The following is a 14464-nucleotide window of genomic DNA, read 5'->3' as shown; positions in this document are numbered from 1 at the left end:
GGTTCTTGGAACACCATCACTGCCTTTCCTTCTCAATTTGGTTTTTGCAAGTGCCGCATCACGACTGATGTCCTGGTAAACTTTGAGGTCTATATTCGTTCTGCTGTTTTGTTGCGAAGGCCTCTGTTGTTGCTATCCTTTTTGACCTGGAAAAGGCTCATGACACAGCTTGGAGAGACCATATTCTGCCCCAGCTTCGTTCTTTTGGCCTCGGTGGTCATCGCCCTCGCTTCCTCCAAGGCTTCCTCTCGTTCCTTTAGTCAGGTTTGGTGGTGCGCACACTGTCTCTTTTCGGCAATACGAAGGTGTACCTCAAGGTACTTTCTACTTTTGTACTACTTTTTCTGGTTGCCCTCAATGGTCTTCTTTCCTCCCTTCCTTCTGGCATCTTCTCCGCTCTTTATGTTGACGATCTTACTCTTTGCTGTCGAGGTGATGATTCGCCTCTCCTTCAGCGACGGCTTCAAGTTCTCTGCAACTAAGACTTGTGCTATGACTTGGAAGCATGTCATTCTTCACTCCTCTTTGTCGCTTTATGATCGTCCCCTTGTGTACAAAGATTCCACGAAGGTTTTGGGGTTAATCTTTGACACTCGTTTGTCTTTGTTGCCCCATATTTCTTAGTTGAATGCTCTAAAGCCCTTAATCTACTTTAGGTTTTGTCCCATACTTCTTGGGGAGCGGATAGATGCATGCTCCTCTCTCTTTGCATTCCTCTCTCTTACTGCCTAAGCTTGATTATGGTTGCCCTGCATACTCTCTGCTTCTACTCTTTGCCGTCTTGATCCTTTGCACCATACTGGGTTGTGCCTTAGCTCTGGTGCCTTATGTTCAACTCCTACCCTCAGCTTGTACGTTGACACTAGCTTCCTGTCTCTCCAGGACTACTGAGATCGCTGCTGTCTTCCCTACTGTTGCACGGTCCTTACAACACCCTCGCTCTCGCCTGTGTCGTGCTTTGACTTTTTCCCCTCCTTTAGTTCCTGTTCCCCTTCACCACCTCCCTATTTCTGTCCGGTTGTCTCGCCTCTTATGGTTAGTATTACTAATATTTCTCCTTGTTGTTCTGTCCTTACCCCCATGAAGGGTCCCCCTTCCTCAATATTGCAAATCCCTGACCCACATCATTTAAATCTTTTACCCCTCCTACAGTTCTGAAACGCCTTTTCCTTGAACACTTTTCTTCACATTCCCGCTCTGTTTCCATCTTCACCGATGGGGCCAAATCTGCAGGCGGTGTAGGCTAGTCTGTTGTTTTTCCTGACCACACCTATATGTGTCGCCTGCCTCCGGAGACTAGCAACTTCATGGCAGAACTTTGCTATTCTCTTTGCTCTTCGTCTCCTGCTTTCCCGCTGTCAATCCTTCTTTGTGGTTGTAATTGACTCTCGCAGTGCCCTCATGGCTCTGGAGTCCTTTAATCCAGTCCATCTGGTGGTAGTAGAGATTCAACCTTGGCCGGTTCTTATCTCTAGTAGAAAGTGTAGTGTGTCCCTGTGGCCTTCTTCCTACCACCGTAACCGGCGGTGGGGAACGGCTCTTGCAAAGTTGCGTATTGGCCATACACGCTTAACTCGGACACTTAATGGATCACCATCCTACTCCTTATTGTCCTAACTGCATTTTCCCTCTTACTGTTGTGCATATCCTTGTTGAATGTCCTGACTTCCAGCACGAGCGTGTGTCTTGCTTTCCAACCGTTCCCCGCGGTCACTTGTCCCTCGATTGAATTCTTGGCGAATCTGATACCTTTGATATCGTTCCCCTTATGCGTTTTTGTTCTCATATTGGCATCCTCGGTGATATTTTTGCGCCCTCTGATTATCCCGCACGTTTGATGGTGCTACATAGCTTTTCTGGCTTGGTGCCTTTTTTGATAATTACTTCTAAGGATTCATTTATTTTTTTATTGGTATTGCTACTTGTATCATCCTTTGGGTTTTCTTAAATGATGCATTAATTTTTTTTTTTTTTAATCTACTTACTCTGCACTAAAGTAGCTGTTTCTAAAGTTTATCTCGATTCATAAATGTTCACAATCATTAAGGATTTTGTCATAGGATACAATAGATGTATATTGCAGGATATGGTAGATCTTAATTTTTACAAAGCTGTTGTTACCAATTAGCATTTAATTTGCTAGGACCTAATCCAAATAGATTCCTTGGGTGTAGTTGGTCATCATAAAGCTTGCACTAAAATTAATCTTTAACAAAATATAAAGGAATTTGTTGGGTTTTCCTCAAAGTATTCTTCAAAGCTCATTGCCATCTTTTGACAATTACTTGCTTTACATGTGTATTGTTTAGAGATTTACAAATAGTTGCCCATAAAAGCCTGTGATTATACTGCTGTAGTTTATAAATTTGAGTTATGTGGTCAGGTCTGCATTGCTTTATGTACATTGAATTCCCAATGTTCTTGGTTTTCATTGGCAGTTGTAATAGTCATTAATATACCTCTACTCTTATAGACATATCCATGTTAAATGCTAGGTAGATTTACTATGCATCACTTGCTTTTGTTCCTATTGCTATTTGCAATATGAAGGCTTTATGACCAGATACTGAAAGTTCATAAAGTATATTTGCAAGTTTTTCTTCAGCATTTTGGTCCTGAAATAGGCTGTCTTGCAGTCGTCATATGCGGCCATGCAAGGTACATAGTCAATGCATGTAAGAGTAGGCTTTGTACATAGTTTGTGGCAGATAAATAGTGGTAGCCTGACGAGTTAGCATTTTAACAATTAAGGCTAGCAAATGCGGGTAGTTTTCATGAAGTTCAATTGATAGTTTTGACTATCTAATATTAAACATAGAGATTGTCCAGTCGGATATTCCTGCATCAAGTGTGTGTGATCAAGTTTGACGGGCCATAATTACTTTGCACTTTTTATTTAAAGTTCGGACACTTCCAATGATGAATGTATAGTCTCATTATTTGAAGCTTATTCTGCTGCTTTTGTCACATCTTGGCTTTTTTCATTTTATAGCAGGGAGTCCTAGGCCTGTTAAATGTTACAATAAAATAGGCTGCCAACAACACTATTTTTATTAAAAGCTTCTGCAGTGTCATGCTCTAGCTGTGTCAGGGGATCCAGGGTTGAGCAGAAGCAGTGAAAGCCAGATTGAAATAGGGAGATCAGTTTTTTTGCCTCAAGCAATCAGGTAAGTCTGATACTAACCATTTTGTGTGTTAGCTTGGATTAGCACTTGGTTAGTGGTATGGATCTAGAAGTTTTGGTTTGTATGGACTTTGCATAACTAAGTTAGGAATGACCAGGTATTTTGCATTGATTAGGTTTATAAAGAACATTTTTCAGGTTGTAGGTCAGTTTTGTTATGTATTCTTTCTCGAGTTGACTTGGATCATTATCTTACAGCTGTCTGACTTTGTGTGAACCTTATTATGTACTTAGAATGACAAAAACATTGTAGCTTCCAGTCCAGATTTTAGTCTTTAGAATAATATAGTGTACATATGGTACATTATACAGTATAACAAACATGCATTTAATATTACATGGTTTTCACTTCCTCTTTGAGCTACCATAAATCTCTTTTTTTAATTCTAATACTTCCTTTAAATTGTTTAATTATGGTAAATGTACATTTGTGCCAGTAAGTTTTTTTTGCCGGACAAATATATACTTTCTGCTGGTTGTTTATATTGAATGCAGTTTTGTTTTGGAAGGCGCAGCATAATTGCTTTCTTTTTAACAACATTGCTACCGTATTCCTTCTTGGTATTTCTTCACAGAGGATAAAGTGCTCTGTAGTATAAACTGCTGATGTATGATTAGAGAAGAAATCTTCAGACACCCATCCCAGTTAGGTCCCTTCTTTTGATAATTACTTTGACACCCATCATAACATGTACATTGTCTGAGGTTATCAAAAGTTATTCCAAATAATGCACAGTTGTGCTCTGAAAAGGCTCCACCTGGTAAATAGTTCCAGGATTGCATAAAAAATACATCTTATTAGAATTCTGGGTAGCTTCCACTTGGGTTGTATTGTAATGTTGGTTATCAGAAAGTTGCTAAAGAGGGGTGTTTGCTCTTTAATTAATGGAGGAAGTTATTCATAATTAACATTGTATGTATTTGGGGTTAAATATGCAAATGACAAACATACAAATTGTGAAGGAATATAACCTTCACATAACTTCACATTGGAAGTACCGTATTCTTTTGTACAAGATACAAAATGATCACAGTAAGTTTATAAAGTTCTCGATGGAATTTAGTTTTCTGTTTGGTCGTTAAGTTTCAACTTGGTACCGTATCCTAAGACCTTGTTAACGGTTAACAATGAAGCCATATTTTATATTTCCAGAAATAATTTACTCGGGGCACCCTCCTTCACAAATCTTCCATTACTGAGCAGTATCCCTGAGATTTGAGGGTGCTCTGAATATTGACTTTGCTGATTTCCAGAGCAGATGGTTAACTTTCCCTTAACTGGGGAGCCGGTCGGCCGAGTAAACAGCACACTGGACTTGTGATCCTGTAATCCAGGGTTCGATCCCGGGCGCCGGCAAGAAACAATGGGCAGTTTCTTTCACCCTATGCCCCCTGTTACCTAGCAGTAAAATGGGTACCTGGGTGTTAGTCAGCTGTCACTGGCTGCTTCCTGGGGGTGGAGGCCTGGTCGAGGACCGGGCCGCAGGGACACTAAAACCCTGAAATCATCTCGAGATAACCTCCCCAAGATTCAATTTCACTTCAGCAAGCTCTTATTTCTGCCGAGAAAGCTCACCAGAAGAGACACTATAGTAGAGATTAAAGCATCTACTTTGAATTAGGTAACCAGATGGCATGATTCTTGACATGAAAGCATGACATGCTGTTACAGAGGTGATATATGCCGGTGGATGTTACTTCGAGTATTGCCTCGGGTTTCAAGGTTTGGACAAACCACCAGTTGCCAAATGGTGAAATGATTCGACCAAAGTGGCACACAACTTGGCCGTGTTGTCCAATACCTGTACTGGTACTGGTATTATTGGAAGACATGGGCTCACCTTGTTAGTTATGTTTGTGGTCAAGTAGGCATGTGCCCACTGGAGTCTGGGTGGAAGAGAGGTGGTCCCTCGAAGACGTGCCTACTCGTTAAGGATTATAAAGCATGATGGATGAGGGTAAAATAGTTTTAATATTTTATACTGTAAACTAGTATGAATAATTTCCAGAAGTTTTTATTTTGCTCATAATTACCAATTCTTAATTTGGGTATTTCTCCATTATGATGTAATAAAAATGATTGAGTAAATAGGTTTCAGGATGAGTAGATTATAAATAACTACTATAATAATTATGTAGCCCATTATGTATATAATTTGTAAATGTTAACTAACTTTGCAGTTCAGAATAAATAATACTGAAATGATTATATCATTAAAAGTATCAATATGCATAATCATTGTATTTCAGAATGACAATTGGTTTTTAAGGTGTCTATTTTGAAAATTTACAAAGTATAAATTTTGGATATTTTTTCTTACTAAGCAATATAGTAATTATTTGCAAGTATTTGACAAAATACAGAAACGAGCAGCTGTACCAATATAAAATGTTTATGAACATTTAAAGTGTCCATAGCTTGGAACGCTTTAAGAAAAATGACAGTATTTATACATCCTTAACTTAATATAGTGCAATGGCAAATGCTAATATTTTTCCCTTGTACTTTAAAGTAATAATTGGTACAAATTAGTTACAGCAGAAAAAACTATATTATTAATAATTTAGTGTTAAGTGATTTATTTGGACTAGTACTAGAATATGCTGCTCTTGCAGGGTGTGTACACCTTGTGTGTGTACACCTTGTGTGTGTACACCTTGTGTGTGTACACCTTGTGTGTGTACATCTTGTGTGTGTACACCTTGTGTGTGTACGAGTACTCCAAGGAAGAATAAGCTACAAAAAGAGGCTTAGAATTTATATCTGAATTCTGAGGCAAAGAGGAGAAATGATTCTACCTACAAGATTGAACAAGCAAAGTGGACAAATTCAGTCTCTTCAAATGTAGAGAAAATAGGGCAGATAACATTTTGGGTTGTGGTAGTGGGGGTGGCAGCCCCTCAATGCGAGTGTGTTAATATCCGAATTTTGAATGGTTGCTATTTAATTATTTTTGTGTGTGTATTCTGTATATTAAGAATAACATTGTTCTGAATATAGTTTACTTAGTGCATATAATATAGCACGTGAGCATTGTCAAAGTCTGTTCAATTTAACTCTTGTGTACTGTGTTTTTGGGAAATCCACATTGATTCTTGCCTTTTTTTTTCCAGTCGTCTTCTTCAGTTGTTGAGCCGTACAATTCCATCTTGACAACACACACTACCCTTGAGCACTCTGATTGCTGTTTTATGGTTGACAATGAAGCCATATTTGATATTTGCAAAAGAAATTTAGACATAGAGCGACCCACCTTTACAAATCTCAATCGCCTAATTGGTCAAGTTGTGTCTTCCATTACAGCATCCCTGAGATTTGATGGTGCTTTGAATGTTGACTTGACAGAATTCCAGACCAACTTGGTACCTTACCCAAGGATTCATTTTCCTTTAACGTCCTATGCTCCTATTATTTCTGCTGAGAAAGCATACCATGAACAAATGTCTGTAGCAGAAATAACTAGTGCTTGTTTTGAACCAGTCAACCAGATGGTGAAGTGTGATCCTCGACATGGGAAGTATATGGCCTGCTGTCTCTTGTATAGAGGTGATGTTGTGCCAAAAGATGTTACTTCTGCTATTGCCTGTATTAAAACAAAGCGGAGTATACAGTTTGTGGACTGGTGTCCCACAGGTTTTAAGGTTGGTATTAATTACCAGCCACCAACAGCTGTACCTGGAGCTGACTCTGCTAAAGTAGCACGTGCTGTGTGCATGTTGTCCAACACCACAGCTATTGCAGAGGCATGGGCTCGTCTTGACCACAAGTTTGACTTGATGTATGCCAAGCGTGCCTTTGTTCACTGGTATGTGGGAGAGGGCATGGAAGAGGGAGAGTTCACTGAAGCCCGTGAGGATTTGGGTGCTCTTGAGAAAGATTATGAAGAGGTTGGCATGGATTCTGCCGAGGGTGAAAACGAAGAAGAAGCGGCTGATGAGTATTAAATATATTTTGTTATTCATTGGTTTCAAAAGTTTTTATATCACTTTATCATGATTCTTATTCTTAAAATTTTGCAAATATTTTGTTATTGATCGATATGTCTATCAGTGTTAGGATAAAATGCCAAAACACTCGTTTGTATATATCTTTTATAACTATTTAACGCTAACTTTGCAGTGCAAATTTAGTATTACTAACCTGGTCTCAAATTGTTTCATAATTAACTATCAATTATATTTTTCTGAACATTCCTGTTGCTTTTAATATATTTGTGAATTAAGAATATTTAATCTTGTTAAATTAAAATCAATTAAATTTATATGCTACAAATTCTTTTATTACCTTACCATTACATTTAGTGTTTGTCATTGGTAAGGATAACTATAGTTGTCAATTGCTTCCTCCTAAATTTGAATGGGGCTTTGAAATTTCTAAATATATAACTGGTATTGACATTTTTACTTGCATTACCCTTCTAGAGGTGACCTATAATGTCACCTGCATCTCTAATACACAAGGGGCCAGATTCACAAAAGTTACGCAAGTACTTACGAACCTGTACATCTTTTCTCAATGTTTGGCGGCTTTGTTTATAATTATTAAACGGTTAATAATGAGCTCCAAAGCACCAGGAGGCTGTTTATAACAATAACAACAGTTGATTGGCAAGTTTTCGTGCTTTTAAACTGTTTAATAAATGTAACCAAAGCCGTCAAAGATTGAGGAAAGATGTACACGTTCATAAGTACTTGCGTAACTGCTTCGTGAATCTGGCCCAAGTATTCTATATAGAAAATATATTTAACTATTGTACAGTGCATACAATGTTAGTGCTAAAGTTTTCTGTTGTATTCCTCAAAGAATAATTGGGTGGAAGTAGTTGTAAGCTCATAAGTAACCCAACTATTTAAAGATATGTTATGTACAAAATTATACAGACTACAGTAAAAACTATTGTACATTCGACCAAGAAAGTGATACTTGTTGGCAAATAAAACTGAATTTAGAATTGCTAAATATTACTAGATACCTGTATGAAAAGAGTTGCCGTTGTCAGTGTGGGTGTGACGCCTGCTGGGTGGTAGTGTGCGTGTATGATACACCTACCCATGGTTGCTTACCTAGCTACCCCTGCTCTTTATGTACATCTCTCTCCTTTACTTTGAGAATAGTGTCGCATTACACTAGTCCATTAAATTAAGATATGTCTTTAGGGCGTCCTCTTGAACATTTCCAAAGGCACTAAAAAATGTTATGACGTGGAGTATTTGCATTAATATCCAAATTCCAAACATTATCAATGTCGGCATTCTCACCAGTATTTTGGTGTACAAGTATCCTTTTTGGATATCTGTAAACTAATCATGCACCTGCCTCGTGTTGGTTCTGGGCATCAGTGTACCCGTGTCCTAGTATCCACTCAGGTCTCCTGGCTATTAGTCTGGTCAAACAGCTTTGATGCTGCTGCATGCAATCTCTTGAACACGCAAACTTGAAGCTTGCTTCCATGCCCACATTACGATGTTTTCCCGAGTGGGTGTTACCTCAAGGTGAGGGAAGACCCTTGTATCCTGCGCTCTGCACTCATCTTCGACTTCCCTATAATGATCCCTTCTCTCTCTAATTTCGGTCTGCCCTGGCCCTCTGCAGTTCTACGGCGGCAGGCTCCGATGGCATTCATTATGAGATGTTTTGCCATTTCCCTCCGTGCACGTCTCTGTATTTACCGAGTGTATAATCGGATCTGGGAGTCGTTGTCAGTCCCCGAGGACTGGCTCAATGCCGTTGTCCTCCCTGTTCGCAAACCAGGGTCTCTGGGAACGTCCCCTAAGGACTTTAGCCCTATTGCCCTCACGAGTTGTCTGCAAACTCTCTTGAACATATGGTTAACGTTCGTCTGATGTGGTTCTTGGAACACCATCACCACCTCTCCCCTTCTCAATTTGGTTTCCGCAAGTGCCGCAGCACAACAGATGTCCTGGTGAACTTGGAGGTCTATATTCCTACTGCTTTTGCTGCGAAGACCTCCATTGTTACCGTCCTTTGTGACCTGGAAAAGGCTTTCGACACCACTTGGCGATATCATATTCTATCCCAACTTCATTCTTTTGGCCTTCGTGGTCATCTCTCTCTCTTCCTCCAAAGCTTCCTCTCTCGTTGTTCCTTTCGGGTGAGGCTTGGTACCCCTCTCTCTGCCTCTTTTCAACAATATGAAGGTGTGCCCCAGGGTAGTGTTCTGAGCACTATTCTTTTTCTAGTTGCCCTCAATGGTCTTCTTTCCTCTCTTCCTTCTGGCATCTTCTCCGCTCTATCGATGATCTTGCCCTTTGCTGTCAGGGTGATGATTCGCCTTTCCTTCAATGCCGGCTTCAACTTGCGATTGGTGCCGTGTCGTCTTGGGCCATCGATCATGGCTTCGGGTTCTCTAAGACTTGTACTATGACTTTTACTCGGAAGTGTGTCGTTCTTCGTCCTTCTTTGTCGCTTTATGGTCACCCCATTGTGTACGAGAATTCTGCTAAGCTTTTAGGGTTGATTTTTGACACTCGTTTGTCTTGGGCGCCCCATATCTCTTGCCTCCGAGTTGAATGCTCTAAGGCCCTTACCCTCCTTCAGGTATTGTCCCGTACTTCTTGGAGAGCGGATAAGCGCGCACTCCTCGCTTTACATTCCTCTATCGTCCTGTCTAAACTCGCATATGGTTGCCCCCCCTACTTACTCGTCTGCTTCTTCTACTCTTCGCCGTCTTGATGCTTTGCACTATACTCTGTTGCGCCTCGGTTCTGGTGCCTTTCGTTCAACTCCTACCCTCGGCTTGTACGCTGACACTGGCTTCCTGTCTCTCCAGGACTGCCGAGATCGCTACTGTCTTCACTATCTTGCGCAGTCCTTGCAACATCCTTCCTCTCGCCTCTCTCGTGCTTTAACTTTTGCCCCTCCTGTGGTTCCTGTTCCTCTTCACCACCTCCCTCATTCTATCTAGTTATCTCGCTTACAGGATTCTTTCAATTTGTATTTCTCCATGTTGATCCTTCTTTGCCCCCATGTTTTGTACATCCTTAACCCGCATCACTAAAGCTTTTATCCCTCCTGCGGTTCTAAAACGCCTTTTCCTTGAGCACTTTTCTTCTCACTCCCGCTCCGTTTCCATCTTCACCGATGGGTCCAAGTCTGTGGACGGTGTGGGCTACTCTGTTGTTTTTCCCAATTGCACTTAATATGTCGCTTACCTCTGGAGACTGGCATCTTCTTAGCGGAACTTTATGCTATTCTCTATGCTCTTCGTCTCCTGCTCTCTCGTTGTCAATCTTCCTTTGTAGTTGTTGTTGACTCTCGTGGTCCCCTCATGGCTTTCGGGTCTTTATTCCGGTTCATCCAGTGGTTGTCGAGATCCAGCATTGGCTATTTCTTATTCACAGTAAATTTAAGTCAGTTGAGTTTTGCTGGGTTCCCAGCCATATTGGTGTCTTTAAATGAGCATGCGGATGCTGCTGCCAGGGAAGCTGTCCGCTCTTGTCCCATCTCTCGTAAAGGTATTCCTTATTCTGAATTTTACCCAGTTAAGCATTCCTCCATCCTTTCCCTTTGGCAGGCTTGCTGGTCTTCAGTTACTGGAAACAAACTGCATACTCTTAAGAGTTGTGTGGCCGTCGTCCTACCACCGTAACCGGCGATGGGAAACGGCTCTGGCGAGGTTGCGTATTGGCCATACTCGCTTAACTCATGGTCACTTAATGGAGTGCTGCCCTGCTCCTTATTGTCCGAATTGCATTGTCCCTCTTACGGTTGCATATCCTTGTTGAATGTCCTGACTTCCGGGACGAGCGTGTCTTGCTTTCTGACCGTCCCCCGCGGTCACTTGTCCCTCGATAGAATTCTTGGTGACTGATACTTTTGATATCGTTCGCCTTGTGCGTTTCTCATATTGGCATCCTTGGTGATATTTAGCACTCTCTGATTATTCCGCACATTTGATGGTGCTATATAGCCTTCCCGGTATGGTGCCTTCTTTGGATAATTACTTACTTGTATCCTGCTCTCAGGCAGTTAAAGGTAGCTTCTGCATCCCTCTTGCCTGCATTGCTGGCGTTCAACCTAATATTGCTTGATGTAGGAATCTCGTTACGGTCATTGGCCTGCCTGGTGTGGATGGATGTGGGTGTCCAGGAAGGGATGGATTTGCTGTGGTGTTATAATCCTGGGGGTTTGTGAATAATTTTGACGAAATAGTAAAACCAAATACTGTAATTAAAATAAAAATAGCGCAATGACTCCTTCAGAATTCACAAGTTAAAACCATTAGACTTCCCTTCAGTGATTGCCGGTTAGGAACTTGCAAAAGAAAATACACAAGTTTACAGTCGGTATATGGTGCAGAATGCCTTATTTCCATGTTGAGTTGGGTACTTCCCTGCAAAATACATAATGCCAAAAATGCAAAAGATACTCGGTTGATAAAAGACAAGGCTGAAGTTTGTCCCCAGAAAGCACAATTAGAGCATTGAGCAGGTTGTGGCACAACTGTAGAGAAAAGGAGTAATCACAATTGTTTGCCAAGGCTTTGTTTTCTGTTACTGGTAAGAAACTAAATGTTCTTAAGGGTAGCATGTCCCCATGGCCTTCCTCCTACCATCATAACTGGCTCTGGCAAGGTTATGTATTGGCCATACACGTTTAACTCGCAGCCACCTAATGGAGTGCGGCCCTGCTCCTTACTGTCCAAACTGCATTGTCCTTACAGTTGTGCATATCCTAGTTGAATGTCCAGACTTCAAGGACGACCATGTGTCTTGCTTCCCGACTGTCCCTCAATAGAATCCTTGGTGAATTGGATACCTTTAATATAATTCGCCTTGTGTGCTTTTGTTCTCGTATTGGCATCCTTAGTGTTATTTAGCTCCTTTTGAATAACCTGCACATTTGATTGTGCTTCATAGCCCTCCTGGCTTGGTGTCTTGTTTTGATAATTACTTGCTTACTTGCCAGTGCTTTTAAACATCTGATGTATGGGCTCTGTTTCAAATTTAGAGCAGGGTATGATGTATGCCTGCACCGTTTCACTTAGTGTATTTCCTTTTTGGCAGACTGTTCTTTGTACCCCATTGCCACTCTGGTAGTCCCCTTCTCTAAGGATTCTGCTAAACTTTTGGAGCTGATTTTTAACTCCTAGATTGTCTTGGTCCCTCAATATCTCTTGCCTCAGTCGAATGCCCTAAGGCACTTGCGTTAATTTGAGTCTTGTCCTGTACTTCCTGGGTGCTGATAGATGCACCCTCCAATTTGCACTCATCTCTCATGCTATCTAAACTGGATTATGGCTGCCCTGCCTACTTTGCCTCTCCTTCAATCCTTCATAGTCTTGATGCTTTACACCAGGCATGTCAAACATGCGGCCCGCACAAAAAATACTGTAATTTGATCATTTAACTGCCATTTCATTCATGAAATCCACAAAAACTTCTCGGCGAACAGCGCTGACTGATCAACTTCTGATCAAAGTGGGAACTACACAGATATTTCAGCCAGACATAGCAAAAATTGTCATTAAAAAGAAGTGTCAAGCCTCAGGACAAAACACTAAAAAATGATTGAATAGTCGTAAATGAATGTTCATTTTGAACTTGTAATTTGTGTACAATATATTTGATTCCTTTCTTTTGTTAAACTACATTATTACTTTGCATTCATGAATGTGGCTAGCTGCTAAACCATTTGTATGCACATTGTATGTTTAAGTTTTAGTAATAAAAATATTCTGCAATTATTTTTATTAAATGACTTTGTCGTGTGCGGCCCTCATGACTACACAAGTGTGACCCATATGTCCCTCGTGGGGACCCCCTTCCCCCCTCACTTTGACATGATTGCTCTATACCATGTTGGGTTGTGCTCAGCTCCGATGCCTTTCATTCGTCCCCTATCAAGAGTTAATTTAAATTTTGGCACGTTTTGACTATCCAGCAGTCTCCTTGGCTTGGTGCAATCTTTTGTTGCTTATTTTATAGTTCATTCCATTTGCTTTCCATTGGGAACTCCACTGATTGGCCTCATTTTTTTTTCTAACCTTTTTGAAGTCTGTGGCCATGAATATATCTTTTGACCCCTTCCCTGCATAATCCTGTACCCCTGCTTTCCCCTCTACTCCATTCCATTTAATTTTTACCTTTCCCACTTCCTGCTTTTTGGCCCTCACCATTACAGTTAGTGTCCTATCCCTGTTGCCCTTGACATTCATCTCTGACCAAGACTATTGTTGACACCTCTCGCTATTATGACCACTGTCTCAAGCTGCCAGCTAGAAGTGTAATTCAGATCCCTCCTGTTATGGAACGTCTCGGGCTCGGATCCTTCAGTCATGCCCTACGGTTCTAAAACGCCTTTTCCTTGAGCACTTTTCTTCTCACTTCCGCTCCGTTTCTGTCTTCACCGATGGGTCTAAGTCTGCGGACGGTGTTGGCTACTCTGTTGTTTTTCCTGATCGCACTTGTATGTGTCGTTTACCTCCGGAGACTAGCATCTTTACAGCGGAGCTTTATGCTATTCTCTATGCTCTTCGTCTCCTGCTTTCTCATTGTCAGTCTTCCTTTGTAGTTGTTGTTGACTCGTAGTGCCCTCATGGCTCTCGGGTCCTTTAATCCGGTTCATCCAGTAGTTGTCGAGATCCAGCATTGGCTGTTTCTTGTTCCCAGTAAATTTAAGTCGGTTGAGTTTTGTTGGGTTCCCAGCCATATTGGTGTCTTTAAATGAGCATGCGGATGCTGCCGCCAAGGAAGCTGTCCGCTCTTGTCCCATCTCTCGTAAAGGTATTCCATATTCCGACTTTTACCAGGTTATCCATTCCTGCGTCCTTACCCGTTGGCAGGCTTCTTTGTCGTCTGTTACTGGTAACAAACTACGTACTCTTAAGTGTTGTGTTTCCTCGTGGCCATCCTCCTACCACCATAACCGGCGATGGGAAACAGCTCTGGCGAGGTTGCGTATTGGCCATACTCGCTTAACTCATGGTCACTTGATGGAGCGCCGCCCTGCTCCTTGTTGTCCTAGTTGCATTGTCCCTCTTACGGTCGTGCATGTCCTTTTTGAATGTCCTGACTTCCAGGACGAGCGTGTGTCTTGCTTTCCGACCGCCCCTCACGGTCACCATTCCCTCAATAGAATTCTTGGTGACTCGGATACTTTTGATATCGTTCGCCTTATGCGTTTTTGTTCTCGTATTGGCATCTTTGGTGATATTTAGCGCCCTCTGATTATTCCGCACATTTGATGGTGCTACATAGCCTTCCCGGTTTAGTGCCTTCTTTTGATAATTAATTACTTACTTCAGTCATGCCCTTCCT

At 41.4% G+C, this 14464-nt stretch overlaps 1 protein-coding gene across 1 annotated transcript in view; it reads left to right on the top strand.

Annotated features, from left to right (window-relative positions):
* Positions 1-7457, top strand: part of LOC123757249 (tubulin alpha-2 chain) — a 55118-nt gene extending 47661 nt beyond the window's left edge. The window contains exon 5 of the mRNA XM_045740772.2: positions 6299-7457. Within this exon, the coding sequence (XP_045596728.1) occupies positions 6299-7129 (831 nt within the window). The 3' untranslated portion in view covers positions 7130-7457. The remainder of the gene's footprint in view (positions 1-6298) is intronic.
* The last annotated feature ends 7007 nt before the right edge of the window (positions 7458-14464 follow it).

The sequence above is a fragment of the Procambarus clarkii genome, chromosome 22 (genome assembly GCF_040958095.1).
Source record: "Procambarus clarkii isolate CNS0578487 chromosome 22, FALCON_Pclarkii_2.0, whole genome shotgun sequence".
Lineage (NCBI taxonomy): Eukaryota > Metazoa > Arthropoda > Malacostraca > Decapoda > Cambaridae > Procambarus > Procambarus clarkii.
This window is presented reverse-complemented; position numbering and strand designations above follow the sequence as displayed.